Raw genomic sequence first — 27,929 nt, forward strand, 5'->3', positions numbered from 1 at the left:
ACATACCTCTGGGCTAACAGAATAAGCCGTTTCTTACGCTCTTTTTCCTCGTGTGTCCACTTGCTGAGCAGCGCACTCAGCAGGCTCGGGCGGGAGCAGCCCCACAGAGCTGTACATGGGGTCGTTGAGGAGACGCTTTTCTGGGGTAGCGGTACCCCAGCACAGTGCTGTGTGCTTGGTGAGACCGCGCCCCCATCCGACTGTGTCCGCAGCAGGTACCTGGCTCAGGGTTGAGCCCTTAAGTCACCTAGGACATCTGTCACCCAGCGTGTTGGACGTGACTGTTTGGGTTTTGGAGCCTCCAGTGGAGCTAAGAGGGCATCCGGCTGACAGTACAGGAACACGCGGTTTCCTTAGGTGAGAACTGGGGTCTTATCGCCCTCGCCAGCCTTTCCTGCTCCCTCCCCGGATCCACCGGCACCCGGCATGGAGCAAGGGGGCCGCGTTTCTTCTCTTCCCCCCGTACGGGCCGGTTGGGACAGGGACTCCCACTCTAGCCCTCAACCTAAGGATCCGCCGCACGTGCTTTCCCGGGACCTCAGCCCGGGGAAGAAACCTGGGGGAGCCCGACGTAAAGCTGGGACGCCCGCGGCTCGAAACACTATGCTGGGAAGAATCCTGACCAAAGCGGAGCGTCCGTCTGCGCTGGGGTTCGGTGCCCCCACCTGCGGCGCTTCCCTCACGTGCTGGTCCCGCCCTCTTAGTGCTCCGCCCACCTGCGGCGCTCTCCCTCCCTCCTGCCGGAGCGGCTCCCCTTCTGCAGTGCTCCTCCCACCGCGATACACGCCCCCGCGCGCGCGCAAAGCTCGCGCCTCGGCTGCAATCCCCCCAACGTGAGGTGCTCTTCCTCCCTCCTGGGTCTCGCCCCCGGTCGCCCCTCCCACTGCAATGCGCCCCCACCGGCTGTGCCCCGCCCTGGGCCCGCGGCCTGAGTCGGCCCTGGACCGCCCATTGGCGAGCGCCGAGCACGCGGGGCGGTGGTTCTGAGTCCCGCGCGGGCGGGGCACACTGCTTGCTGAGCGCCAGGCTCAGCGCTGTCCCCGGACTTCTCGCCATGGCCGACGACGTTTCCTCCGACCGCAAGGGTTCCTTTCGAAAGTTCCTGGAGCACCTCTCTGGGGCCGGCAAAGCCATCGGCGTGCTGACCAGCGGCGGGGATGCCCAAGGTGCGCAGCCGCCTCCAGGCCCGCTCAGGCGGCGGTGGGGTGGACGCGGAGGAAGGATGGGGAGGAAGGATAGGGGTACCCGGGAGGAGAGACGGGAAGGGGAAACCAGGGGGGAAGGGGAAACCAGGGGGGAAGGGAGGGAGGGGTACAAGGGAGGAGGGATGGGGAAAGTGGAAGCAGGGAAGAGGGTTGTGGAGAGGGACCCAGGAAGAGAAATGGGGGTAGGAGGTAGAAGGGATGGGGAACCAGGGAGGAGGGGCGTACCTGGGATAAGAGAAGAGCGGAGAAAAGCCCTCGCGCCCAAGCACTGCAGGGGTGCTTCCCCGGGCCGGAGCAGGCCGAAAAGCCTCCGAGCAAGTCGCCGAGGGGCGAAGTTGCGGAGTGGCGGGGCGGCGGGGAGTACTAGCAGAGGTGGGTATATGGCGTGGGATCTTGTACTAGGAATATCAATTTTTGTTTTTTAATGGAGACTGGCGATGGGTCGCCCTGGGAGGTAATTCCTCCAGCCGTGGGATGGGCCGGGCGCCCTCCGATCCCCCAAATTTTGTAAAAAATGGCTGGGTCCTCGCGGCACGTTCTGCGGCCTCGCGCCCCGCACGGGTCCTCTGCTACACTGCAGGGCGCGGCGGGGGGGCGCGGATCCCCTCAGGGCTGCCAGCGACTCGCCACCGCCTTGAGTTTCCGCTGGGAGATTTTAAAAACGTTTTTCCGCCGCTCTAACCTCCTTTCCTCTTCCGGCTTGTGACAAAACCGAAAATTGAAACGGGTCGCTGGGCCAGTCCGCCAGCCTACCAGCGTACCTGGACGGGAATGACGGAATCGGTGACTCGGGGACATCCCCGGCACCGGCGGGGGTCCCCAACGAGGAGGCCAATTTTGGGAGGAGGGGGACCGAGTCCCATGCCCTCAGGCTCCTCGAAAGAATGTCTACATTTGGGGGGAGGGGGGCACGGCCACGCCCGGCCCCAGCGCTGCGTGCACGTGGGCGCGCTGGGCTAGCAGACGGCGCGGTATCCCAGCCAGGTGAATCCGGGTGCGGCGAGCGAGCCGTGGGGAAGTAGGTCGGCGCTTCCCCAGGGATGCGACCTTTGGAGTCTTAGAGATTCCGCGGACTGGAGACGCCTCCTCCTGCTGGGTTTTGGGTTTTATTTGGCCCTCTTCCTCGTTCCCCAGAGGAGTTGGAAGGCCCTGTTGTAGATGTTCGCATGTTTGGAGGTCGCACCCAGTGGAGGGATGCTTGGGTGGTGCGTCCGGCGCCCCCGCCTGTCGCCCACCCTGCCCGTGACCTTTCCTTCGCCCTTGAGCGAGGCGGGGCCGGGCGGGTGCAGCAGGTTGGGGAGCTCTGGCTGCTGCCCTGACCGCCTCCCCTCCCGCCGCGCGCCTACGTGATGCCCGGCCCGTCGCCGCCCGTGCGCCCTGTCCCTGGGCATCCGCACGCGGCGGGCAGGAGGCGCCCGGGTACAGGGAGACCTCCGGGTCCTATGGAAGACGGCGCCCCGGGCGTCAGTCACCGCCCGCTCCCCACAGGCCAGCCTTGGCGTCCTAGGGAAGCAGGCTGTTCCGTTTGGTATCCTAATAAAGTGACCCTCGGTATAAACATTACAGAGAAGTAAACTGTGATAGAGCAAAGGCCGAGGTTGGGGAAATAGAGTGAAATGGATGACATCGCCCAGGGTACTTAAGTAACACCCGAACGGTGCCGAGGACGCTGTGGGCGGAGCATGGCTTCCCTGGCAATAGCTTCAACGCATATGCCTCAGGAGACACGGGCAAGCAGAGCTTAGGGAAGCTCCTTGAGCCAATCTTATCCTGGACCTCAAAAAGAAAGAAAACGGTGGCACAGAAAGAGGAACAGGTCTCCTAAACCATTAGGCTTCAATATCAGAGTTTCAAGGTTATTTTAGAATTATGGTGCTGTATGTGTTGAAAAATATATTTATGGAGCATTCTTTTCACTCCTTGTCCAAAAGTTTGCTCAACCACCTGATAGTTGGTGTACAGGGCTGGAAATAATGGTGCACTACACAGACTCAGCATTTCTCTGTTAGTTATCCTGGCTCTGCCGCTCATGAGCAGTTATAAATAATAGAGAGGCCAGTAACTCACACCTCTTTGTCTTTCTGGAAAAGGATACTTTGAGAACCAAAATTATGTGTAGCTAATGGGAGATGGCTGTTCTCTTCTCAGCTGGTGGCCTGATCCTCTCATGTGTCACTGTGGGGCTGTCCCTGGGATAGCCCACCAAGGTCTGCCTCCTCATGCTCCCCACCCCCGCAGAGTGAAGGCTTTTGACTGGTTTTTCTTGGACTTCGTGCAGAGTGTGATCTCTGGTTTTTATACTTTGTGGTTCCTGATAGGATGTCTGGATGCACTTCTTCCTGAGAAATCTTGCCTTGACATGTGCTCAGAGGGTCTGGTTGGCGGCATCAGGTTTACAGACCATTAGAGCCTTAGATGGCTGGAGATGTTGCCTATGACACCCTGTTCTTTGACCATTTTATCTTGACTCTAAATTATATCAGCACTTGATTTTCCCTGAGATAGGAGAATTTTGCTCATAGCTAAAGAGCAAGGAGAACATACTCACATCTTAATCTCAGGGCAGTCTTCTAATGGGATGTGAAATTATGGTAAAATTCCACGTGGACAGGACTCTAGCTGCTATTTAGCAGGCACGTTTTGCGTACTTGGAGCTTTACAGTTCTCGTCTGAGGGCCTTACTTTGCTCCAAGGGTGTGTATGTCTTCATTTTGGAGGTGAAGAGAAAGACCCACAAAGAGGTAAGTGACTTTATGAGGGTCACAGGGCTCATACGTGACAGTTGGCAGGGTTTAAAACAAGTTCTGTAAGATCTCATCCCAGTCCTTCCTGGGGGCCATGCCCCAAAGGGGCCTTCCTCAGGTGAGGCTATAAAGTCTAGTTCCTGTTGCAGGGCAGGCAAAGCCCAGCTTGCTTTAGAATTATACAGAGGACTGGAGGGCAGTTTTGTTAGTGGTATAGGTAGTGCCTTTTTACAGCGATAACTCCAGGGTGACTAACTCCATGAAACCCTTGATACCAAACTGGTGAAGTGCTTTCTCCCCCAGTGGAATTTATATAGTATAATCATAAAGTGACAAAAACCCCTTGGGTTTCATCTGTTTTCACAGGGAATGTCTGCAAATTTAAATTGATTTTCACTTTAACCTAAAATAAGCCCCACGTTGCCGGACAGACAGGCTTACCATGACGAAGTCCCTGCCCCAAGCAAGACTGTGTCACACACCAAAAATGAGTCATGGTCATAGACGCAGCCCGTGGGCTTCGGGAGGGCCTGGTGCAGCTGAGAGGCACCTGAGAGCAGCACGCTGCCCACAGCAGAGCAAACCCCAGTACGTAGGCAGAACCCGCTTCAACTGAGTCTGTATCAGTCTTCCTAATAATAGCAAAAATAACCAACATTCCATGGACATTTGCTCTATGGCAGGCTCTAAGGCTCCCACGCACTGGCTTCTCACCTTATACAGGAGCCACTGAGCTTTTCATAGAACTGAGTTCCCCTAAGTGGTAGGGACGGCCAGGCCGCGCACTGCAGTGGGAATGGGGGCCAAGACGCGAGTGTCCGTCCACCCCTGCATGCCTGCCTCGCACACATCTGTGGCTCACGGCAGGCCCTCGGACTTGCTGAATACCTCCCCCTGAGTCTCCCTAACAAAGTGCAGGCCACTTCCTTTCACAAAAGCCTGTGATTGGGAGTTCTCTCCATCCTCTTTCCTCATTAAGTCCTTCTGATGAAGAATCTTGTAAGTCCGGGGAAAGGAAATCCCAGGACAAAATACCTTTAAAAACTGGGATCAGTCAAAGGGAAAAATAAAGTTTAAAACCCATTTATTGCTTACAAACTGCAGTCCAGGGCCGTCTCTCTCCTCTGCTCCAGAAGGAAGCAAACCAGCAAGCAGGCCAGCCCCTGGCCTTAAACTCTCAGGTTCAAACACACCCTCGGTTGCCCAGGTAATTATCCATTGACATGGAGATGAACTTCTCTCCACCCCTCAGGATATGCAAATACACTAAAGCCAGGCGAGATACTCTGGAAATGTTACAATTTTACCCACAAACCTTCACCAATCGGAAGCACTTTTTTATCCCCAGGGTAATATCTGGGGATGATTGCTGTTTCAGTATTAGAACTTTAAAACCATGGTTAGAAATGTGCAGTGCTAGCACACTGGGCCAGGCGCTAGGGTAACTGCCCTTGAGCACATATTTCGTGAACACCATGTCGGGACCCTGCTTGGTTGGGCCTCTTCTGTGCCCACCTGAAGCTCAGCTGGCATCGGAGCCCATGAGATGTGGAGGGCAGTGCAGAACAGGGGGCATCTGGCCTATCACAGCTCCAGGCCCTGTACTATCATGGAACTCTGTACCCACACATCTGTCTATATGGGATCTTTTCCATTTAAAATGTAATTCATTTAGCAAAAATTATTGGATGTAGGAGGCAATGTGTTATGAATACAGTGTTAACCCTGTGAGTACCGTGGGGGAATCTGTGCCATTTCTCTGTCTTCTAGGAACACAGTACTGTTGTATGACATGATAACTCTTGGAATCTAGTCATTTGTCATCTTTGAAGAAAAAACACATTTTGCCCCTTGGTTACAGAAAACTAAAAGCATTGATCCAGAGCCTTTCATCAGAGAGGCCCCAGGCTGCTTGAACACCCTGCACCAATCTGGTGGGCTGGCAGAGGCGACTGCAGTAAGAAGTATACAGACAGAGTAGCCCTGTGTTCCAGGCAGACAGGAGGACACAGCTGCTTATCCACCATGGTTGTGATTATGTTGAAAAGGTGTATCTGGATAAAGAACAGATGGCTGTGTGCCCAGAAAACAGTGGAGTCGCTGCTGGATCTACCCTCTTAAGACAAGCTTTGTGCACGTGGTGCTGGTCTTATTTGTTATGGAGCATCTGCGCCCTCTCTGCGTCCTCCCGTGACTCTTCATTTCCTGCCTGCAGCACTGAGGACTTAGCGTAATTGTGTTTATCAGGAGGAGCAGCATGAAGAGCATGGCAGCCCAGTGCCCTGAGAATCAGGAGGCTGATTAATGGCCGGGTCCCTGGCTTTGCACCATGCTAGCTGGAGCAAGGTCTTCTCAAGCTTTCCATTTGCAAATTGAAGGAAGTCAGCCTCTGTCCCCTCCCTCCTGGTTACTCTCCCCTTCTCCCCAGTGAGTATTTTCAGTCCAGGAGGAGGGTCCTCTGGCCCTGCTGCCCTGAGGGCTCCCAGCTTCCTTCCTGTTCTGCCACTTGAGGCTCTTGCTGAGAGGCAGAGGCCTGAATGACCCTCCTGGTCCCTCCAGGTGTCTGAGGCTCAAGCTGGCCTGGTCTACAGGGAGCCTAAAACCCAGGCATTTCCCTCGATACCAACAATTCCCAGATGTGATACGGATTTTGAGTAGAAGGGTTAATTACAATAGGGCCCTATAGAATTTGGTGTAAGCTGTCTGGCCAGAGGTTTCCTTTGATAAGAAATGGCTGGAGGGTGGTGCAGGGTGGCCTCCTTATTGTTCAGCTCTGGCTTCATATTCCTCAGCTTTGTTCCCTTTTGTCCAATTCTTGCACCAACTCACGATGACCCCGAGGTTTGTGGCCGGGCCTTTGACAGGACCCTGGGGCCCTTTCTCAGGGAGCTAACACTGTCGTGATCCAGGGCAGATGAACCTGTGCGTCATGGTGCTGCTGAATGCTGAGAAGGAGGCTGGAGCTGGGACAGAAGCTGTTTCATGGAGGGCCTGGGTCCCCTGGTCAAAGACTCACCACCTGACCCCGGGGTCAGGCGGGGGAGCAAGCCAGCTCTAAGCAGCAGGGGGAGGCACCGTGGGGAGCTGGCAGGGGCTGGGAGATAAAAGGTCAGGTCCGATGGGTGAGGTCGGGGGGAGGGGCAGCGTGAGGACTTTGGATTTACCTGTGCGAGCAGGGCAGCCACCTGCCTGTCCTGGGGGCCTCTGCTAAGGGCTGTCTTGTGGAGAAGTGTGGGGGAAGCCCAAGCTCAGGGTCTCATGAGGAGCAGGATTGGGCTACAGATGGAGAGTTGCAGGAGGGGACTGGGCACATGGCAGGACACCTGCTGGCGGGAACTGAGGGGCCTGGGGTGATTGGTGGGCGGAGCTTTTGGCTCAGCAGGAAGAGAGGCAGAGTGTGAGGCCAGAGGTGAAAGCAGGTGGGTTGATAGGATATTCTTTATAGCCCTGCTTGTACTCTGTAACAATGGAAACTGGTCAAGAGCCACCAACAGGAAGTTAGCTGGGTACCTGGGAAGGAAAATCATCGCCTGTGCTGAGCTCTGCCCAGATCCATGTGGCGAGACACCCACTGCACCAATTGCCGCACAGCAAAAGCCAGGCTTGCATGCATAGCCCTGTTGGGTACGTAGCTTAAAATACCTGGCCACCATGTTGAAGAAAGCAATTAAATTTAAGTGTACATTTTATTCCAGCCTCTTGTAGTGGTTCCTGAGGATGCCAGCTCCAGTCCCCTCTCTGCACCCACAGCCCTGTCCCCAGCCCTGCTCTGTTTCTATTCTCCAGGCTCATCACCTTCCCCACAACACAGACAAGCCCCAGCAAGGCAGGACCATCCCAGTGACTGGTCACAGAGCCCAACAGCACCTGGCAGAGAGAAGCCCCCGTGTGTGCTGCGCGAATGGAGAATGTATGCATGTGCCAATGGATGGATGAATGAGTGAATGGCCCCTCACGGATTTATCTCAAGTTTTCCTCTGATTTTAACACAAGACTTGTGTGGTTTGGACAGTGTGGAATGCAGAGAAGCTCCCAGCTTGGTAATTGATTCACAGGGGAGCCAGCACTGGCACACAGTTCTCCTAAGGAATTTTTTTTCCTCCAATACCTACATTATTAAATGGAGAAGCTTTGTGGAAGGTCAGTGGAAAGTGCAAGATAAGGTGTTTGTTAGGCTCATGTTCTGACATACTTTTGCTTTGGTATGAAGATGAAAACTACATGAGCTCAGAGGATTGAGCAGGATGACTTTATTTTGCAGAAAGGATTTAAATGTTGCCTTTAGTAAGGGCATGGTGCAGAGCACTGAGAAATATGCAGTCAAATGGCTCAACTCCTCAGAAAGGGCTACCTAAGTAAAGAGATTGGTTATACTCTTCAGGTCACAGTGGTAATAGATGAGTGAACCCAGATTATTTTATTAGAATCAACATATTCCTTGTTTCTTACAAATTACTCAAGCTTGCAGGGTTATCAGAATAGGAAGAAGGTGTTACCATCTAACCTCAGGTAGACAAGTCAACCGCCTGTCTTTCTCTAGTTGTCACACATTCTCCTGCAGCTTCTCCCTGGTTTGCTCAAGGTTGATTTTTTTTTTTGGTTTATATAACTGGACTGCTCACTCCCTGAGGAGCAGGGCTTAAATGTTTGAAAATGATGCAGAGTTTTCTTTCCCAATATTATGATGTTTGCGTGGTGGCAGAATTGCATTTTCCCATGGAAATAAGTAATTATGAAGTTATTTTAAATCCCAGGTCTGGCCATGAAAACAAAACAAGAGATGTGAGTGAGTCCCTGTGTCTGAACTGTTTGTAAAAGCAGCTGTCTGAGTGTCCAGAAAGCTGGAAACTGCCCTGTGTTTCAGGTGGACAGCAGCCACCCAGGGGACCATCAGACCCCAGAGTGAGGGGACCCCTTCTTGACCCCGATCATGTGTGTAGAAGAAGCTTCTGTCTCCTTGGTGTTTGTCCTCCAGGGTCCCTCGGAAGGTGCCCAGGCAGCAGTTTGGGTCCATTCGGAGAGCTGAAAACCCAGCAGCTCCCCAGACAATTAACAAGGACTGGGGCCGGGTGGGTAGGTTGTCTCAAGGTCCCCTCTGGTGACTCTAATTCACAGCCACTGCACCAGAGGGAATTGGGCATCCTAGGTTAAAATACAAGGAAGCTTTGCTGCTCCTTAATGTGGTCCCTTGGCTATCAGCTTATCCCTGTGAGCCTGACTTTCTTATCTCCCCAGGGAACCAGGACCCAGCAGGCAGGCTTCCTATGAGCACTACCCTGCTGCTCGGGCCACTGAGCCCTGATTTGCTAGAGTACTGGGAGCAGAATACCTCCCCCAGGGCCCAGTTAGAATGCCCTGCTCCTAGCTGTGGGAAAGGCCAGCTGCTTTAACTCCATTGCACCAACCTGCAAACGAATAAAAGCCAGTGAGACTTGTGCATGGTTCTCAGAATGCCTGTCCACCTCCTTGGGGTCCTGGCAGAGGTGCACAGCTCCAGCTGCTCTCCGACCCGGCGGGGCCCTGGCCCCTCCTCCTGGATCCCCTGCTCGGGCCCTGCTGCAGACTGAGGGTGAACCTGTGCTGTGGGTGACAGCTGTTTCCCAGCTGAGCACAGGCCTGTGGGGGGCTGCTGTGCAGGTACCGTGGGGCACAGCTTACACTTGGGACATGTTCTGTCTCTGTGAGGAGTTTCCTGGGGTCACCTCCTGATCATGTCCCACTTGTCACACCTTCATTCCTTACCTTCAGAAGTGGGGGACTGAAGGGCAAGGGCCTGTAAGTGGGGAATTAATGATGCTTATCACCAGTGATAAAGTACATTTGACCTTTGAACAACACAGGTTTGAACTGTGTGGGTCTGCTTACAGTCAGATATTTTTCAGTAACTTTACTGGGAATTATTTTGGAGATTTGTAACAATTAGAAAAAGTATTTTCTCTTGTCTAGATTACTGTACTGTAAGAGTATAGCACATGATGCATATACCATGGGAATCGACTAATACCATGTGCTAATCGACTCTTTATGTCACTGGTAATGCCTCTGGTCTCTAGAGGCCACTAGAAAAGTTTTGGGGAGTCAAAAGCTATATGTGGATTTTTGACTGCGTGGTGGGTCGGCGCTCCTCATCCCTTCCTGGTCAAGGGTCAAGTGCCTTTCTTTGATTGGAGTGTTTGGAGGTTCCCCCAGGACGGTGGCCATGGAGTAAGTCTTGAATCATGGGGTCTGTTGGCAGGGCCCTGGGGGGGCTACATTTATCCTCCTCGTTAGTCTCAGGGTCTCCCCTGTGCACACCTGACCCCCTCAGGTTCCAGCATTAATGTGATAAAATGCTGCAGGTGTGAGCACCGGGGCTGGCAGTTATTTCCCTCCAGGAATAAGAGGAGTGCCAAGGAGACACTGGCAGTCCTTCTGGAGGCGCAGAACCCAGGGTGCGGTTGGGAGGGTAAAGGGTAGTTCTGATGCAGGGACCAGGGGACACGACTACAGCTCTTGGGGAGCTGGGGTCCTGCAGCGGGGCTGCATAGTAGAGCAGGCAGTTGGAGGAGGAGCATTGGGTAGGAGGAGCCCTTGTGCACAGGCCCTGGGGAAACAGCAGGAACACGTTTGTGTTGGAGAAAGAGTACATGGATGCTAACGCAGAAGCATCTCAAAGCAAAGAGACGTGCATCTGCAGGCCCGGGATGGCAGTGTACCAGCGTTGTGCAGGTATGGGTTTACATGACAGCAGAGGTGGGGCTGGGAGAAGATACAGGCATCTTGTACTTTATCTGTAACTGCGCTTTAGGACCTTATTGTTTAAGCAGTTTTAGGTTCACAGCAAAACCAAGTGGAAGGTTCAGAGATTCACATACAGCCCCTGCCTCCCCATGTCCTGGTGGGGATATCACAATGATGAACCCCTACATGTATTATCACCCAGATCCCACACTTACATTAGGGTCACTTGAGGTGGTGCACATCCTGTGGGCTTGGACCAATGGATAAGGACCCAGGTCAGCCCTTACAGGACTGCCCAGAGCCACTTCACTGTGCTACTAGTCAGTCCCCTGTGTTAGCCTCTTCACCCCTCTCCACCCCCAGCCCTTGGCAACTGCTGGTTTTTGTTGTCTCCATAGTTTCGCCTTTTTCAGAACCTGTGATTTTTTTTAACAGGAGGAATGTATTTATAAATCACTCTGTGGTATCAAACAAAAGAGAGCAAGCTGTTATAATCATTCTGGCTTCAGTGTGGGTAATGTTGGAGGGAAACAAGACTGTGGGGTTCAGGGGAAATGCTGGGAGAAAGTGTTAGTTGATGGACAGGTCCTCCCGAGGGGATTGGTAGAGTCCTCTGGGAAACTGGAAAATGTCCTAGAGTTACTCTGAGTCGGTGTTGTTTACAGCATGCTAGGTTAGTTTAATTTTCCCTTTAATAAAACTATATGACTTGTTTTGAATATAAAGCCATTGAGTACTAGTAGCTGGTGATGAAATCATCTTTCATCTCCTCTAATCACAGACCAGTGGTCCTTTCAGTATTATTTTCTTTGAATTTGGCTCAGCATAAATACACACCCACCCTCTGCGGTGTTCGGCTGCTGGATGGCACCGCCCACACATGCACACGTGGTGTGGGGAGCAACGATGCTGCAGGCCCCTGAGAGGATGCCCGTCCTCGCATAGACCCTCCGTGAACTGGGCTCCGCTCTGGCCCTCAGCCCCAGGTGTACACCATGCCTGCTCCTCACCGGAAGAGCCCTCTGAGAGGTGGTGCGGGACCCACATCACCGGTAGTGTAATGGCCCTGGGCTGGTTGTCACCGCTGTACCCGTTACTTTTGCAGGTATGAATGCTGCTGTCCGCGCTGTCGTGCGCATGGGCATCTACGTGGGGGCCAAGGTGTACTTCATCTACGAGGTCAGTGTTAAGTTGCACCTGCCTTCCCCACCTGGGCACCGTTGAGGGGCCCAGGCCCCGCACGAGCCTCTCTGGGCTCACTGAGGCTGTGCCTTCAGGTCTCACGATAGTGAGGTCTGTGCTGGGAATCAGTGGACAAAGGGAATGAGCATGGGTACAAAAAGCCATTTGGACATCAGCTAACCGGGTTTACAGGATAATGTGGCTCTTCTAGAATGGATATATTCATTTAATAGGGGCTGAATTTGACCAAACATTAAGATAAATGGTAAAAAGCGGCCACTTAGAGAATGTGCAACTCAGACCCTTCCTGATATATTTCCACATTAACTTCAGAGGGATGGGGCAGAACCCCAGCCCTGGCCTTGCCCATCATCTCTGCTTTGGAGGCCCTGGCCACTTAGGGGAGGGGAGTGTTGGGCGGGCGGGCACCAACATCCTATGGACCACAGTATTTCAGAAGCTATTAGGAAGAAATAATTTATATTTAGTTTTTAACTTTATAAAATAGAATAAAGCCTTTATAAGTGGAGGGAATATTTTTTTAAATGGCTTATTTCCTTCAGAATCACTTAGTATTTTATTCCGATTCCTCCTAGGATTGTGTATGTGAAAGACTGGAAGGAAACATTACATTTAAAGTTTATATAGCACATGTGCTCTGTACAGTATGTTGTGCACCGTTATATTGTGCGTTCTCTGTGTGGTATGTACATTCCACAGCCACCCTGCTAAAGGTCTGTACGCTACTCCATCAAATTGGTGTCCTGTCACATACTTGACCCTTTATGGATGGTGCCATTCCCATACCACTGGACTATTTAGGTCATCCTCTGTTGTCCTTCTGTCATAACTCAGCAAGCCCTTTTCAAGGCTTTGCAGTGCTTGTCATTACGGTGGCCTTGTAGTGTGGCACTAACTGAGTTAAGGGGCAGGCCCTTATCATGGGTGTCCACATATTTTGCCAAAGTGATTCCTGAAACAGGTACCAGCCCACACCCAGCCCCTTGCCCTGTGCAGATGAGGTGGCACCAGATCGCCCCAGGTCCTGCGCGTGGCCCTGACCTGACTCCCAGGAGCTGGCATGGGCTCTGCTGTCTGTTTACTCAGTCATCTTCTCCTTTGCAAAGTGGCTGTTCAGCCTTTGCTCACTGGTCCCAAGAACCATTCATTTATCATTTGCTGGAAAGATGTTTCTTTTCTGCCCCTGGGTTTACTGATTTAACTGGGGTGCTGCAGCAGGTTTGGGGTTTGCGTTTACTGGGGTTGGGCAGTGTTAAAGTGATGGGACCAGTCACAGCGTTTCCTGAGTTTTGCTGTGTCATGTTCCTCTTGGATCTCTTTCCGGTCAAATTGCCCTTGTGAACGTGTGTCCCGGGCTGAGGCCTGGCGGCTGGCTGCCTGCTCACAGATATGGAATGAGCTCGTTGGACCCCTGGCCGCTCGCCAGCCCCACTGACTGACTCCCCTCCACTGGAAGCGGACGTTGACGTACAGAGTGCCACAAGCCCATCTTCCCTGCCCGGCTGAGTGTGTGTGCATGTGGGCCATTTCCTCTGCTTCTCATTTTATTTCAAGGAGGGGGATGCATCCTGCTTGGAACTTGAGAGAGAACTCACCTTGGCTGATAGCAGCCCCTGTGACATGAACCTGGTTTTAAAAACCTTTTGGGGTCTCTGAAGGGTGGGTGTGTGAGAGCTGGTGGGTGGCAAGGAGTCCCGGATTGGAACAGATCCCATGTCCTAATAGGGACATGCAGAGGACTTTGGCACTTCCTCCCTCAGGAAGGCAGTCAAGAGTGTCCTTGTGTGGGATGGTGTTAGGGTGATCCTAATTTTCACAATAACTTGGTTTTGTTTTTCAAAGCTCCATCAGTTTATCCAACTGTTTGTTTATAGGCTAGTTTCTAAGCTCACGTAGAGCTTTCGGGGTTGCCAACTCACCAAAACAGCTAAACATGTCAGGATTAATCATTTAAATGAAGGCTTTGGGGCTTTTCCCTGTAGCAGAAAGCTTGTGGGAAGTGTATTGATCGGAAAGCACCAGCATGCCTGCCAGAGACCTGGCACTGGGTGTGTGCTGGCTGCTCCAGGCCACGGTAAATCTGTGGCAGGCCTCTGTGCCGTGCGTGTGAGCCCGTGGGGAACCCACTCTTTCCACCCAGTAAGCCAGTTGTGGATGACTTTTTTCCTCTTCAGGCCAGGGTTTTTCCTTAGAAACCTGCTAGTGTTTTCAGCTGCCTGGAGTGGGTGGTGTGAGTATATCCCATGCTTTGTGCACCAGGCTGTCAGGGTGGGTTCCTGGGGACCGGCGGTCCCTGAACAGGGCGACAGGACTGGCAGGCTGAAAGCAGGGCAAGGGGAGTCCTACCTGTGGTTGCAGAAGCAGCAGGCTGTGCATTTGATTTAATATATAGGTTCAAAAATCATTAGCTGAGGGTTTTTCTTCAGATAGTTTAAAAATACTTGTTCTTACAGCTCTTGAAGCATGACTTACCCTCAAGTCCCCCCTTTACAGTTATGCTTCGCTGTTTGGGGTCTGCTCATGCCCGGCGCTTGTAAACCAGCAGAGCCCATTTCTGTGTCTCCCGCAGCTTCAAGAAAGGTCTTAAGCAGCCCGCCTGGTGGTGTTAGAAACTACACATTCGTCAGGGCATCCTATGGCCAAAAGAACATGGGGCATCACCAGCTCCGAGAAATGGGCCCCGTCTCTGCTCACTTAGGGCTCCTGCAGCAGCTCCTCTTGAGCTGAGGGCCCTGAGCAGGTCCAGGCTCTCTAAACTGATAAACAAGCTTTGATTCGTCAGCTGATTGATTGGCACCTTTTTCCCTTTCTGATGGGAACTCCCTCGTGGTTACCGGGCACGTTAGTTTTCTCAGATACGATGAACCACCTGCTTTCTTGATTTTTAAAGTAAGAAGTATCATGCTTGTGACAAAAAAAATCAAACCAAAAACCTGAAACTTTCATCTTTTCCAGTGAAGGCGGTGAGGCCCCTGCTCAGACAGTGGGCTCCCGGATCACGGAGGACATTGCAGGGTGTCTTGGGGTCTGAGCACTGTCTACATTCTTGGGGTGTGTGGGCCTTGATGGATGGGAAGCCACCTGGCAGGACAGTGGGCAGGTTAGAGTCCCTGTTTACTGGGGCGTGTCTGCTTTGTCCTCCCTGACTGCTGTCGCCTCCCCCAAAAGTTCCATGAAGACTCAGCGAGGTGACCAGCCCACATTGTCTCATTACCCTGAGGTTTTACACGTAACTATTTCTCCATCTTAACTTCCTTAAAGTCAAAGCTACTTAACCACTGAGTGTGATATGAGGGCCAGTAACCATAGCACACTGGGGGTTTACCCTCAGCTCTCCTGCCCACCGAGCCTGCTGTTATCGCCGACTTCCTGGAGCTCACAGGCTCTCTTTGACAGGACAGTGGGGGCTGGCATGTCCTGCTGTGGCCTTGAGCTTTGTGACTTACCTGGAAGCATATGCTGTCAGCTCTGGCCTGGAGAAATCTAATAATGCCAGAGGGGAAATGATGGTGCTGATATGTTTCTGGGCTGCCAGGAGCACATGGGGTGGGCCACAGACAAACTTGCCACACCCTGACCTACCTTAGGGTGTTAGAGTGGGCAGTCTCGCCAAGGACAAATCCAAAGGCTATTGGGCGGGCCATGTCCCTGAGGCCAGGGACTGGAGCAGGGGTGGGTAGCATCCTCAGACAAGAGTTCACCTGCCTCAGCACCCTGGCAGGGTGCAGCAGGCTCTGGGTGTGGGTGTGGGTGGGACTGCAGAGTCCTAAGCTCCCCTGTAAGTTTCCTCTGGGCCAAATCAACTAAGCTGTGGAAACCACTGGTGTTGAGAGCTTGCCTGCCTCTCCTCACTGCTCCTGGTCTTGCCAGGTGGCATTTACTAGCCAACACTGGAGAGCAGCTTAGAACCGGCTTCTGTGCTTGCCCTCAAGTTCTGTAAGGGGCATGCTTTACTTTATTAAGGAATAAACTAGGAAAACCTTATTTCGGTGGGAAACAGGAACAGGTATTTGCTTGAAAGCAGCAGCCCCCTGGAGAAGCCATCGGTGACGACGGCTGGAAACAGATCATGCTTCTATCAGGTCAGCCTGGCTTCCTGGAGTTGGAGTGTTTGCCACTCAAAGACGGTGGGGTTGGCTGCAGAAGCCAGGAGGTCGGATTAGGAGAAAACCGTCATCAAGCTGAGAAGACCTAAGCGTTCTAAAGGAAAAAGCCAACTTTGCAATAACACAGGACTGTGATCTCCTTCTGGGTCCTTAATTTTTAAAAATACATGTGAGATCTCTTATAAGAAAAAGCCACCCCTGGATGGACTAGCTCTTCCCCTATTTAGAATAGATTTAACAAATGCCTGCAAATATAGGGCACAATGATCTCTTGGTGTGTAGCCCTGTCTCCTAAGTGATGAGTTGGGAGACTATTCATGCTTATTTTGACATTGCTCAAAACAGTTTCAAACAAGAAGTTGAATGACTTCAGAGCCTGTGGTTTGTTCTTATATGTAATCAAATGACTTCATAGAATAACTTCTGTGGGATGATGAATTTCATCCCGCCAGCTAAGGGTCTCTCAGATTCAGCCTGTGAATTAGGATCATCCAGATAGGTAGTGTTACTTTGGGTCAAAAACTAAAGTGGCCTTCATGGTTTTACGGTTGGTTTTTCCTATGTGAGTCATGTAAGTGGCTCTGAAGGCAAATCCAGTGGAGAATTTTAGGAGATACTTAGGGCTCTGGTTCTGTTGGAATAAATCAACCTTGCAAGGAGACTTAAGCAGAAAAAAACTCATGTGGATGCATAAATTATAGTATATTTGTGTAAAATTAGTTTTCTTAATTCAGTGACATCTTCCTTGTGAGTGAAAGCTTAACACTGCAGTTGGCAGTTGTTTTTCACATGCTCCATGAGCTAAAGACTTTGCAGTTTAAAGAGTGAGTCATTTCCTACGACTGAGCCAGTGCGTGCACTGCCAGGAATGCTTTGAAGGCAGGAATCACAAAATCCTCCTGTCTATTTCTGAATCTCTTTCTTTACCATCAATGCTGCACAAAATTATGGAAGTATTTTTGAAGGACATTTTACATTTCAAAATATGTGTTATGGTTTGTAGACAGTCTTCCATGCTCTTACTCGAGAAGCAAAGGAGGGATGTGGAAGTGTTTTTATTAAATTAGTAAATTCTGAGAAATAAAAGTAAAGGCACTTTTTATTTCCAATAAATATTCCCAGCATATATTAGGCATCAAATGGCTGAAGAGCAAACACTTACAAGCAGTGGGGTGGCTGCTGGAGCCCCTTCTCCATCTCTCTGTTTACCTACCATGAGGTGTGCGGAAATTGCTCCAGGGCTCTATTTACAGGGATGTCACCGTGTTTTGTCAAAGCCTGTGCCTAGAGCAGTATACTCCACCTTCTCTGCAGGCAGTCCTGGTTTGCCCTCGCCATTCTGGCTAATTAGTATTTTCTCTCATCTGCAGAAGTATACTGGATTTGGGTGATAAACTTCATCTCTGAGTCAGGTCCATTTCGGCACAGGTAGCCGAGGAGGATCAGAATCAGGAGCTTGGGCCCAGGCCTCAGGCTGCCTGCGTGCTGGTTCCCTGCCTCCCCAGCCTCTGGAAAGTCAGCACTAAGAAGGGTGTGCTTCCGTCCAGGCAGCATGACCATACTTCCTGACAGTAGCCTGGGAGTCTGCAGCTGGCAGAGATGATTCGAAAGGGCGATCCTAAGCCAGATTCATTCTGTCTCTTATCTATCATTGTTTATTATCTATCTGTCCATCCATTATCTGTCAACCTATCTGTTTTGTATATTCTGTTGAAATAAGACCCCTGGGTTCCTTAGGAGGAGGAGGGCTTGGTTTGCAGGGGGCCTGGAGCAGGGATTTGTGCTGAGCAGCCTCTGGCCCTTGCATACCAGGCAGCTTGCTTACCAGGGTACGCCCCTGATAAGCACACCCTGTGCAGAGGGTAGGCCAGATCATTCACATCTTGGTGTATCACCTGGCCCTCCACAAGTGACAGCCACACAGGACCCATACTTTCAATGGAAGAGGCTGAAAGGGGCTCCTGTAAGGGGATGGGGATGAAGACCAAGTGATCCTGAAAGCTGGCTGAAGCGAGCCGGAAGGTTCATTGCCTCCCCCTGAGACGATGGGTGGGCAGACCCTGGCCCCTCCTGGCCCAGGTGCGAGGCAAGTGGGTATGCAAACACCCACCAGCTCTAGGACCCACTCGCACCTTCTGTTTCATCCCATGCTACCTTCCCTTTCCCGTTTGTCACACACAACACTAGACTGTATAAACGTATGTGTACACATGCCTATTACATACACATAGAATACACATTACATGTACGTTAAATATTATGTGATTATAATATCTATTTCACAATATACATTTGCACATACATATGTTTGCATATGTTTATATTCTGTACATATTTACATGTGCATGATTTGGTCCTATACGCATGTCATGTATATTTGTATTTGTGTACAGCAATTGTTATGCATATATTTACAGATCACACATGTATTCACATATTACATATTTATACCCTTTACACATGTGTACAAGTTATGCATATATTCATATGTTATTAATATTTGCATATTGCATATGCATATATTTACATGTGCTGTACATGTACACGCCTACACAATCTGCCCATGTTGGCGTGTGCTTGCATATCATGTTTGCATATATATTGTAGTGTGTTTGCATGTTTGTATATTCATGTATATTATGCACATGTGCATATTCTATTCATATTTGCGCTCATTTACATATGCATGTGCTCCACATTTTGGGTGTATTTATGTATTATGCATACCATGCATATTTGCATACTTCTGCATATTATGCATATGTTACAAGAATGTTTTAAATGTAGAATACAATATAATATACAGATATATAAATTGTGTATACATGGGTATATAGTCTAGTGTTGTATGTGTGACAAATAGAAAAGAAGTGGAATGAAAAGATGTTGAGAGCATGTTTGTTTTATACAATATGTAAAAATATATATGAGTATGTATATTCCATGTGTGTGCATTATATACAACACAAATAGTAACATATATATATGTAATCTAGCATGAGATGTAATGTTTTATTATGTAGGTATATTAGTATTTAATGTTACATGTAATATATTTTTGTTGGAAGTTTTATATTTATAAACGCCAAGTACATGAGTCAGTTCCCCATAAAAGTGCCAGCACTATTGATTAAATTTTGCACAAGACTCCATACCCAATGCCATTTTATTTTTTAATGTGTTTTAAAAATAAAAACATTTATTTTTAATGTTTTCCTTGTGCAGGCAGTGGGGAAAGCAAGGTGCACTTAGAGCGGACAGGTCACTGTCTTTGGGCTTCCAGCAGAAGTGTGTGGTGATCAGTCCCCTGGGCAGAGTAAGCATCATTGATGGGAGGTAGGGCAGACGGCTGGCCACACTGCTGTGCATCTCAGCAGCATCTCCCATGTGTGGAAAGCAGTGCTGATGGCCCGGCAAATGGAGGCCCAGACAGGATCGCTTTCGTGTCTGCAGGGTGACCAGCATCACTGTTTTCATGTGGGTTTAGAGTAAATATGTCCCTTTTCAGTCTCTTAAGAACCAATAGTTCCCAGGCCAACACTCCTGTCCACACCATACTCTGGACCAGTCTGGGTAGAAATTCCCATCATCAGAGGTTGAATTGAAGAGGCTTCTCATGGTTTCCTGCATCATGCCAGCCCTTGTTTTGCTCTGGGCCTCCCAGTCACTGGGCTCCACTATCATTTGTTTCCATTTTGTGTAACTTACAGACCAACTAACCTCTCAACACATTTTAGCCCATTTATAGACACTTTCTTTCCCTTCCCCCAGGGCTACCAGGGCATGGTGGACGGCGGCAATAACATCGTCGAAGCCAACTGGGAAAGCGTCTCGAACATTCTGCAAGTGGTATGTGCTGAGTTTCCAGTAATATTAAAGCAGATGAACCTTTCCCTCCTGGCATTATTTTTATCTACTACTGGGGAAAGAAAACATCTTTAATTTATTATTTAATTACACTTACGAAAATCTTTACATCATGCAAGACTGAGGAATTATCCTTGCAATAAAAAGTTGGTGTGATAGCTAGGTGGTGCCTGTGGGGGATTTCGACTTCCTCTAGACCAGATTTAATGTCAAAGCAGCTTTGGTTTGTTGGTGCTGTGTGTTTGCTGGCAAGTGTCCATGCCTGCTGGGTGTTTGCAAGTCACTTGGTCCCAGCCAGAGCCGCCAGGGGCTGTGGACCTAGCAGGAACATAGCATTCTTATTCTGGCCTGAACCAGACAGGGCTAGCTCCTGTGGTGGGAGCCAGGGTGAGGCACTTACCACGTCAAGCAAAATCGTGGCTAACTTCTAATTGAAACCTGCCAGAGTGGACCTAATAAATTCCCAGAACACTGCAGTTTAGTGAAGACTCCAAGTCAGTTGAGAAATAGAACTCATGTGGAAAGAACAGACTTCATGAAAATCTTCTTAGCTGTGGCTTAAGCTTTGAAATATATCTGTTAACCATGACTCAGGTTGAGTATTTTTTTAATAGGAAATAAACAGGTCAATATAATTCCTCTGAAGGTATTAGTGCAGCAGAAGAATGGATGAAAGAAATAATATATAACTATAAATGGAATATTATTCAGCCATAAAAAAAGGCAATTCTGTCACATGGGACAATATGGATGGACCTTGAGGGCATGGACCTTGAGGGCTAAGTGAATTAAGTCACAGAGAAATGCCATCAAAGCTCTCTGTACATGGAATCTAAAACAGCCGAATTCCTGGAATAAGAGACAGAACAGTAGCTGCCAGGGGCTGGGGTGGGGAGACAGGGAGGTACTGGTCAAAGGGCACAAGCTTCCAGTCATAAGACAAGTGAGTTTGTGGTCTGACGTACAGCGTGGTGACTTTAGTTAGCAGTGGATAATGCCCTGATACTTGCTGGGAGTGGATCCGGAGTGTTCTCAGTGCACACGCCCTGGGAGGTGGCAAAGGTGTTACTGGATGTGATGGTGCTGGTCACTTCACATTACAATGTCAGACATCATGTCATTACCGTAAAAATGCTCATGTGTGTGTATTATATACTTGGAAGTTGCTAAGAGAATAGATGTTGAAAGTTCTCACCTCAGAAAAGATAATTGTGTGAGAGACAGATTACTAGCTAACTGTACTGAGGTGACCACTTCGCACACGTGTATCAAATGCACATGCTGTGCACCTTAAACGTGCGTGCTGTTATGTGCAGCTATAGCTCAGGAAAGCTGGGAGTGACAGTGGGGTGTCCCTTTAACATTCACACTTGGCTTTCCACCCTTGGACCTCTTTGGCATTGCTTCTTCTGGAAGGAGGCAGAAGGAAAGTTTGATGACCTTCAGGTCTTAGGGAGAGTGAGGTGCAGGAAACCAGACAGTGTCCTCTGAATCCCAGGCAGCAAACTGATGTGAGAGAAGGCGTTTCCATGCTGCCCTGCAATTGGGCAGAAAGACAACAGCACAGGTGTGGCCGTGATGTGTGTGCACACTTGTGTGTGCTCGGTACCTGGGTCTCATTCTGAGGACTTATCTGTATTATCTACTGGGTGTCCATGGGTTGCTGACTTAACTTCCAGTCACTAGAAATCACGTGACCCCCCCCCAATCGCACCTGGGCAAAGCAAAGTCCAGAGAACCTGCTTGTCTTTGCTCTGTGCCTGGCACCTCCGCCCAGGCTCCCCTTTGCCATCCTGTGCTGTCCTCCTTACTGTTGCCATTAACACAGGGTCACTGGTGACACACTCATTTATGAAGTGAGCAAGTGCTGGAAGGATCCTGTACAAAGTGGAGTTTTATACGTGCATTCACCTTGTATGTAAAGGAATCCTGCTTTTTCTAAATACAACTAGGAATCCTTCCTTTTTGAAAAACCAAGTGTGAAAAATCATGACTTCTCTTCCCTGGAAGTTTAGATGATGAACTTAAGTTTTCTTAAGAACGGGTGGGTTGGGGGGATGAAATGCAAAAGTCAGCCCCTTTGAGAGATGATTTGCCTGCTCCTATGCTCACGTGCCCTCTCACTGACAGAAGGGGCCTGTTACCTGGGCCACGGGACACGTTGCCCCTCTGGCCATAGCTGATGGCCAGCATGGGGCCCATCCTGGGTTCCTGGGTGGGGGTTCCAGCCCATCTTGCATGTATAGCTCAGCCACGGGACCCTGGAGACTGTGGTCTTGTGGACTCTACTCCATGTCCAGCTGGTGGCTGCCATTTGTCCTGGTTTTCATGCGCTGCTGGGTTCCTTGGGCGTGATGCCTGTGTCTTTATCCACTGAATTCCTGGATGGAGCTAAAAATGGGAAAACTACAAACTTTCACAGCTGACTTACTCAAGACACTAAGACAAGGGAGACTCAGCTTTTGAGAGTCACGTACACCAGCGTTCACATGAGCTGAGCTGTTGGCCTCCTGTCCATCATGGGACCAACACCCTGGCTTGACTCTTTTCCAGGGAGGGACCATCATCGGCAGTGCTCGTTGCAAAGCCTTCCGCTCTCGTGAAGGCCGCTTGAAAGCCGCTCAGAACTTGGTTCAGCTTGGCATCACCAACCTGTGTGTGATCGGCGGAGATGGAAGCCTCACTGGGGCCAACATCTTCAGAAAGGAATGGAACGGGCTGCTGGAAGAGCTGGCCCGCAATGGTGCGTGTTGGCTGTGGGCTTTCTGCTCCCCCCTCATCTTCCCTCCCTTGCAGGCAGCTTCAGAAGCCCACATCTGGCCCGTTTACCTGCCACAGAGGCACTGGTGCTACTGCAGGTGGACCTTAGCATTCCCACCTGGGGACTTAATCAGTGCCTCAAATAACAGTAACAGTCATGAGAGTGCCACTCACTTGGTCCCGCTGTGTGTTGGGCACCACTCACCTTGTGACACAGTTTCGTTTAGAGCTCAGAGTCATCTGAGACAGGTTTTGTCTTTATCCCCATTTTACAGATGAGGGATGGGGCCCTGCGGCCATGCAGGTGGACCCAGCTCACTGCCTGGGACACTGGCAGCTGCCCCTCATTTGCATGCTGGACCACCCCCCAGCTCCCCAGGGTCTCTGAACTCAAGGTGTTCAGTTTTGATGATGATTCGTCTTCTGTTAGGTCACCCTTGACCTCCTTTTGAGCTGTGTAGGAAGAGATTTTCAAGGACCCTATCCTGTGGTTTTTATCTTTTAAAGGTGGTGTTAGATCATTCCAGTTTAATGTAAAATATGACCAGTGGAAGCAAGTTGCCTGAACTAATAGCAACTTCACAAAAGGCATAAACCTGAATGAAGCAATTGCCCCCAGTCTGTAAAGTCTGTCTGATGACTGTTGAGTGGCCGTTGTGTGCAAGCAGTGAGGGCCTGCACCTTTGTCCACTGTGATCTGGTCTAAGGCAGGCTCCATGGACATAGACAAGCCCCGAGTCCCAGCCTGGCTGCACCCCCTTGAGCATTCTGATCCCGTTGAAACCAATCGGGCTGATGGGGTTAAGCAGATACCTGTCAGCTAACTAGCCCCATGGGCCCTTACCAGATCAGCATGACCATCGTACAGCCTTCCTTGGGAAGGTAATTCCATGGCTACAGCATGTCCTCATCGACTGGCCATTCTCTGGCCGTTGCAGGTGGAGCCAGGCTGTGCCCCTGTGTAGTATAGGACCCTTGCCTCCCTTGCATTTGTAGTTCCACGCCCTGTCTTAAGTGTCAAAGGGCAGCTCCCATTGCTTCTCATCACTGACACCTTTGTCTGGCTTTTCTTTCCATACACATATAGAATTTGATTGCATAGGGTTCTGAGAAAATGAAAAAATAAATGGAAAGGGGCTTAGCATCCTGGACCTCTCCCATAGTCAGCCTTTCCTGCATGTGGGGTATATGGCTGGGAGTGGTGACCACTCCAGTTCTGGAGTGAGGGTGGCTTGTTTCCCACGTAGGCGAGATCGACAAGGAGGCGGTGGAGAAGTACTCGCACCTCAATGTCGTCGGCATGGTGGGCTCCATTGACAATGACTTCTGTGGCACAGACATGACTATCGGCACGGACTCAGCCCTACACAGGATCATCGAGGTCATCGATGCCATCATGACAACTGCCCAGAGGTATGAACACCATCTAGGCTTGGCTGGGATCCCCAGATGGGTGTCTCCATGCAAGTGTTGTCCCCTCAGTATTAGAAATCAATGCAAGAAAATTGTTCCTGGTATACCTTTCATTTTCAGCTTTAAGAGGTCTTCTCCACCAACTCTGATTGTAAAAGAAAAATGTGTTTATTGGAGAGAAATTAGAAAAAAGGAGACAAAGTGCTCATTATCTTAAGTTGTGCCCTCAGGTCTCCTGCAGGAATAGCAGAGAGTAAGCTGGACTTGGCCACGGGCCTGTTCGGGTGTGGGTGAGCTTGGCCTCACCATTGTTCCTCCAGCCTGCAGGCCTGCACAGTGCAGACAAAGCCATGGCATCTTCCCAGCTGTGCAGACTCAGGGTAGAGTCATTACTCAGGCCTCTCTGTGGCCCTCGAGTTTCTGAAGCCCTTTTCACGAAAACTGTGGAAAGAGTAAATGGAACCCATCTCCCATTTTATGGGTGAGGAGCTGGAGACGAGAATGCCAAGGTCAGGCATCTGGGAAACCAGGGCCCCTGGGACACACGCCATCTCCATGTTCCCAGACTGCCCTTAGAATTTTCTGGTGACCAGAGTCACTGGGCACCGACAAAGCTGACCTTCTGTCCGTGTGCACTGCAGGATATTCCAGCCCATGGCTCTGGAGAGAAATAGCTGATTTTGCCAATAGAGCCATTTTTGTGGAAAGAGCATAGCCGAGTGTCCCAGAAGCGGAAGTCTGTCCAGGGACACGCAAACGTGCTGTGAAAGTGTAACTGGAACATGTGCTCGCTGCTGAATCCCCTTTGCTCACAGGGTTTGAAATGCCATCAGGATAGTATTTGCTTTTGTAGAAAATGGCCCTGTTCTGGAAGTTTAGGTGCCTGACCCACTATGCAGCCTTTTGTCTAGCATGGCTGTGACATCACGGCACTTTGCTTTTCTTCGGCTTCCACTCGTGGTATTTTGCCTGCTCCTATTGGTGGTAAAGAGGTGTTTCCTTTCTCTCTTTTCCAGCCACCAGAGGACCTTTGTTCTCGAGGTTATGGGGAGACACTGCGGGTACGTACATGTAAACTGATCAGATGGGGGGGACCCTGGGCGTGGCTGCCTGGAGAAGCCTGCATTACAGCGGAATGCTCGCAGGAAGGGTTTGCAGGCAGCCAGCCACTCCTGACGACCTGCCTGGCCTTAAGAAATCCTCGCTGTTTCCTGTAGGTATCTCGCCCTGGTGAGTGCCTTGGCCTGTGGGGCAGACTGGGTGTTCCTCCCGGAGTCTCCACCGGAGGAAGGATGGCAGGAAAACATGTGTGTCAAGCTGTCAGAGGTAATTTTACTCTTTCCCTGATTCTGCATGTGCTGCTCTGACCACAGTCCATGACAGCTGTAGGATTTTCAATTTGGACAGTTTTAAACAGGTGAAAATTTCCTGATTCCCAAGTGACTTTAGGCCTGTTCTGTAGGATCCACACGTACTGGCTATTGCTGTGACTGTCCACTGCCCAGTGTTGCAAAGTAATGCACCAGAGAATCTCCTAAAGTGTTTGTTTTTCATGCAAAGCAGCAGTTACAGGTTTCAGCAGAGGAGGCACCATGAGACCATGGTGATTTAAAGAGATCAGGGCAGGGGAGAAATCCGTTTCCAGCTCTGTGTTCATCTAACAGTGTGAACAGACAGATTTTGACTCCAGTCTGAATCCCCCACAGCATAACAACGCTTGGTGACATCTTTCAGCCACATTGTCCCCACCAGCTGGGCTTGCTGTCAGGCTGGAGCATTCACGCCTTACGTGGGCGCAGGCTTTCCCCTCCTCTGTGCTCTGGCGTGTTCGTGTCCCACACTGTGGATTACTAGTGTAGGCACATTCCCCCCTTGAAGGGCCTCTGATTCAGGCAGTCAAGGTCTCATTCAAACAGAGTGAGCTTCCAGGACAGAACTCCCAGTGCCTTGTGGATTTCCCTCATTGTCATAAATTCCTATCGCTAGCTGCAGGTGGGTAACAAAAGCACGTGGCATGGGCCAGATACAGTTGCATTCCACGCCCACACATGCAGGGACACATGTGCAGTAAGACACTGTCATCACCTACAGGGTATAGATTTGAAGAAAGGACTTCGGCCTACCAAATAAGCTAGCTGACCTAAACTCTTACTGTCATTCTGCTGTGCCTTTGTGGGAAGAATCACACCCCTTTTGGAGGTTGGAGCTTTTAGCTGCAATAGGGCAGTGAATGTGGGACAAATATCACCACTAAAGTAATAAACATGTTTCTTGGTTCTGACCTGGGGATGGGAGTCATCTTCCACCAGCAGTTGGCCACATGGAGCGGGGTGCCTCCCATTAGACTGGTACTTCTGTGCAGCACCGAGGCTTCCATGCAACTCCCACCCCCTGGGATGTTGCTTAGGCTCCCCCCACCAGGGTGTGCCCCGAACCTGCTAGCCCCCTTCCTCCACCCCGTCGTCGCTGTCTCAGCCGAGGTCTGATGGCAGCCCCGGGACACGGACGTGTGGCCTGTTAGGAAGGTCAGCAGTAGGGTGAAGGGCTGACGCAGTTATTGTTTTGGGCACTGATTCTCAGTTTGTCCACTGTTTCTCTAACTGTGGTCTTACCTGTAAACTTCCAGGGTCGGGCTTCATAAGCAGTGCTCAGTCAGACCAGAGGAAGGATATCGGAGCCCGCCATCAGCACTGGCAGAGTTAGAGACCCCCTGTCAGCACTGGTAGAGTTAGGGCTGACAGTTGAAACTCGTGTGGGAGCCCTCCATATCATTACATCTGCAATTAATGTTTGTTGCTCATTAATGTAGCACTCTAAGAATTTTTCTAACTATCTTGCTGGGTAAATTGGCCTGGGAAGCAGGCACAGAGCACTGCCCAGAATGACAGGTAGTTTGGTACAGAATCAGAAATGCCTCTCCGTGTATCTTGGCTCTGCTGCCCTTGGGGTGACTTTGGGTGAGTGACTTTGCCTCCTGTGTCCTGAGTTCCTCTCCATAATAGGGTAGCACTGCCACCCTCAGTGACTCTGAGGGTTCAGGGAAGGAATGAGCCAAGCCAGGGGAACCAGGAGACAGCCCACAAACAAAACAGGCGAGGGTGGCTTGTCTGCCCAGGTGGTGTGTGGGCAGCTCCATTGTTTTTAACTGCTAGGGAATATTATATGTTGGGGATAAAGCACAGCTACTCAGCCAATCCCACATTCATGGATGTGTCATTCCTTCCTCTTCTGTTCTTTCAAATGATGATCAAGTAATTTACACCTTTTAGGAGATATTTCTGACCAGTGAGTTCTGAGTATGGCACATTTAACACCTATGGCAATACCACCCCACCAAACAGCCTCAGGATGGTGATGCCGGCTTGGAGTTGGGGGACCCTGTGGGAACACCCCCAGGTGGTGCCCTGTGGCCCTGTGGGCCACGGCAACCTCAGGCACTGCCCACCCTGGGCTCCTGGCCCTGCACAGCTCACCCAGCACTGGAGGGTCTGTCATGTGGGGTCTTTGGAGAACAGGTTTGCTGAGAGTGATTTCAGGGTGTGGTCGGCTGGCTGCCCGGGCCAGAATAGGGCCAGCCTGGCTCTCCTGGCTCTGTCCAGTTTTCTGTGCCCCTTTCTGCTGCCAAGCTGGAGGCAGTGTCATCTGGCACAACAGTGGGGAATGTGGCCTTTACGTCAGGGTGGGGTGGGGCAGGTCCCCGGAGGTGGCAGGAAGCTCTGGCCCCTGGAGGAGGCTGGAGCTGGTTTGGTTCGCCTTAGAGACTCCCCGGATGCTCCCATCCTTGGGTCTCCCCACCCTCTGAGGGCAAAGGTGCGATGGCAGGGGAGCACTGCCGGGTCTGGGGGCTGACGTCCACTCGGTTGGCTGCGGTGCTCGCTGTGCGTCTCAGGTTCTCCCTACCCCCAGCCCAG

The 27,929-nt window shown here is 50.7% G+C and overlaps 1 protein-coding gene across 3 annotated transcripts in view; it reads left to right on the top strand.

Annotated features, from left to right (window-relative positions):
- The first annotated feature begins 831 nt into the window (after positions 1-831).
- Positions 832-27,929, top strand: part of PFKP (phosphofructokinase, platelet) — a 47,110-nt gene continuing 20,012 nt past the window's right edge. Inside the window, exons 1-7 of one of the 3 annotated variants that reach the window (XM_057498107.1) lie at positions 832-1,166; positions 11,775-11,848; positions 19,750-19,827; positions 22,399-22,588; positions 23,853-24,018; positions 25,035-25,079; positions 25,236-25,344. In XM_057498107.1, the coding sequence (XP_057354090.1) occupies positions 1,055-1,166; positions 11,775-11,848; positions 19,750-19,827; positions 22,399-22,588; positions 23,853-24,018; positions 25,035-25,079; positions 25,236-25,344 (774 nt within the window). In that variant the 5' untranslated portion in view covers positions 832-1,054. The remainder of the gene's footprint in view (positions 1,167-11,774; positions 11,849-19,749; positions 19,828-22,398; positions 22,589-23,852; positions 24,019-25,034; positions 25,080-25,235; positions 25,345-27,929) is intronic. The other 2 variants (XM_036910854.2, XM_057498106.1) reach the window with 2 other exon arrangements.

The sequence above is a fragment of the Manis pentadactyla genome, chromosome 3, assembly GCF_030020395.1.
Source record: "Manis pentadactyla isolate mManPen7 chromosome 3, mManPen7.hap1, whole genome shotgun sequence".
Taxonomy (NCBI): domain Eukaryota; kingdom Metazoa; phylum Chordata; class Mammalia; order Pholidota; family Manidae; genus Manis; species Manis pentadactyla.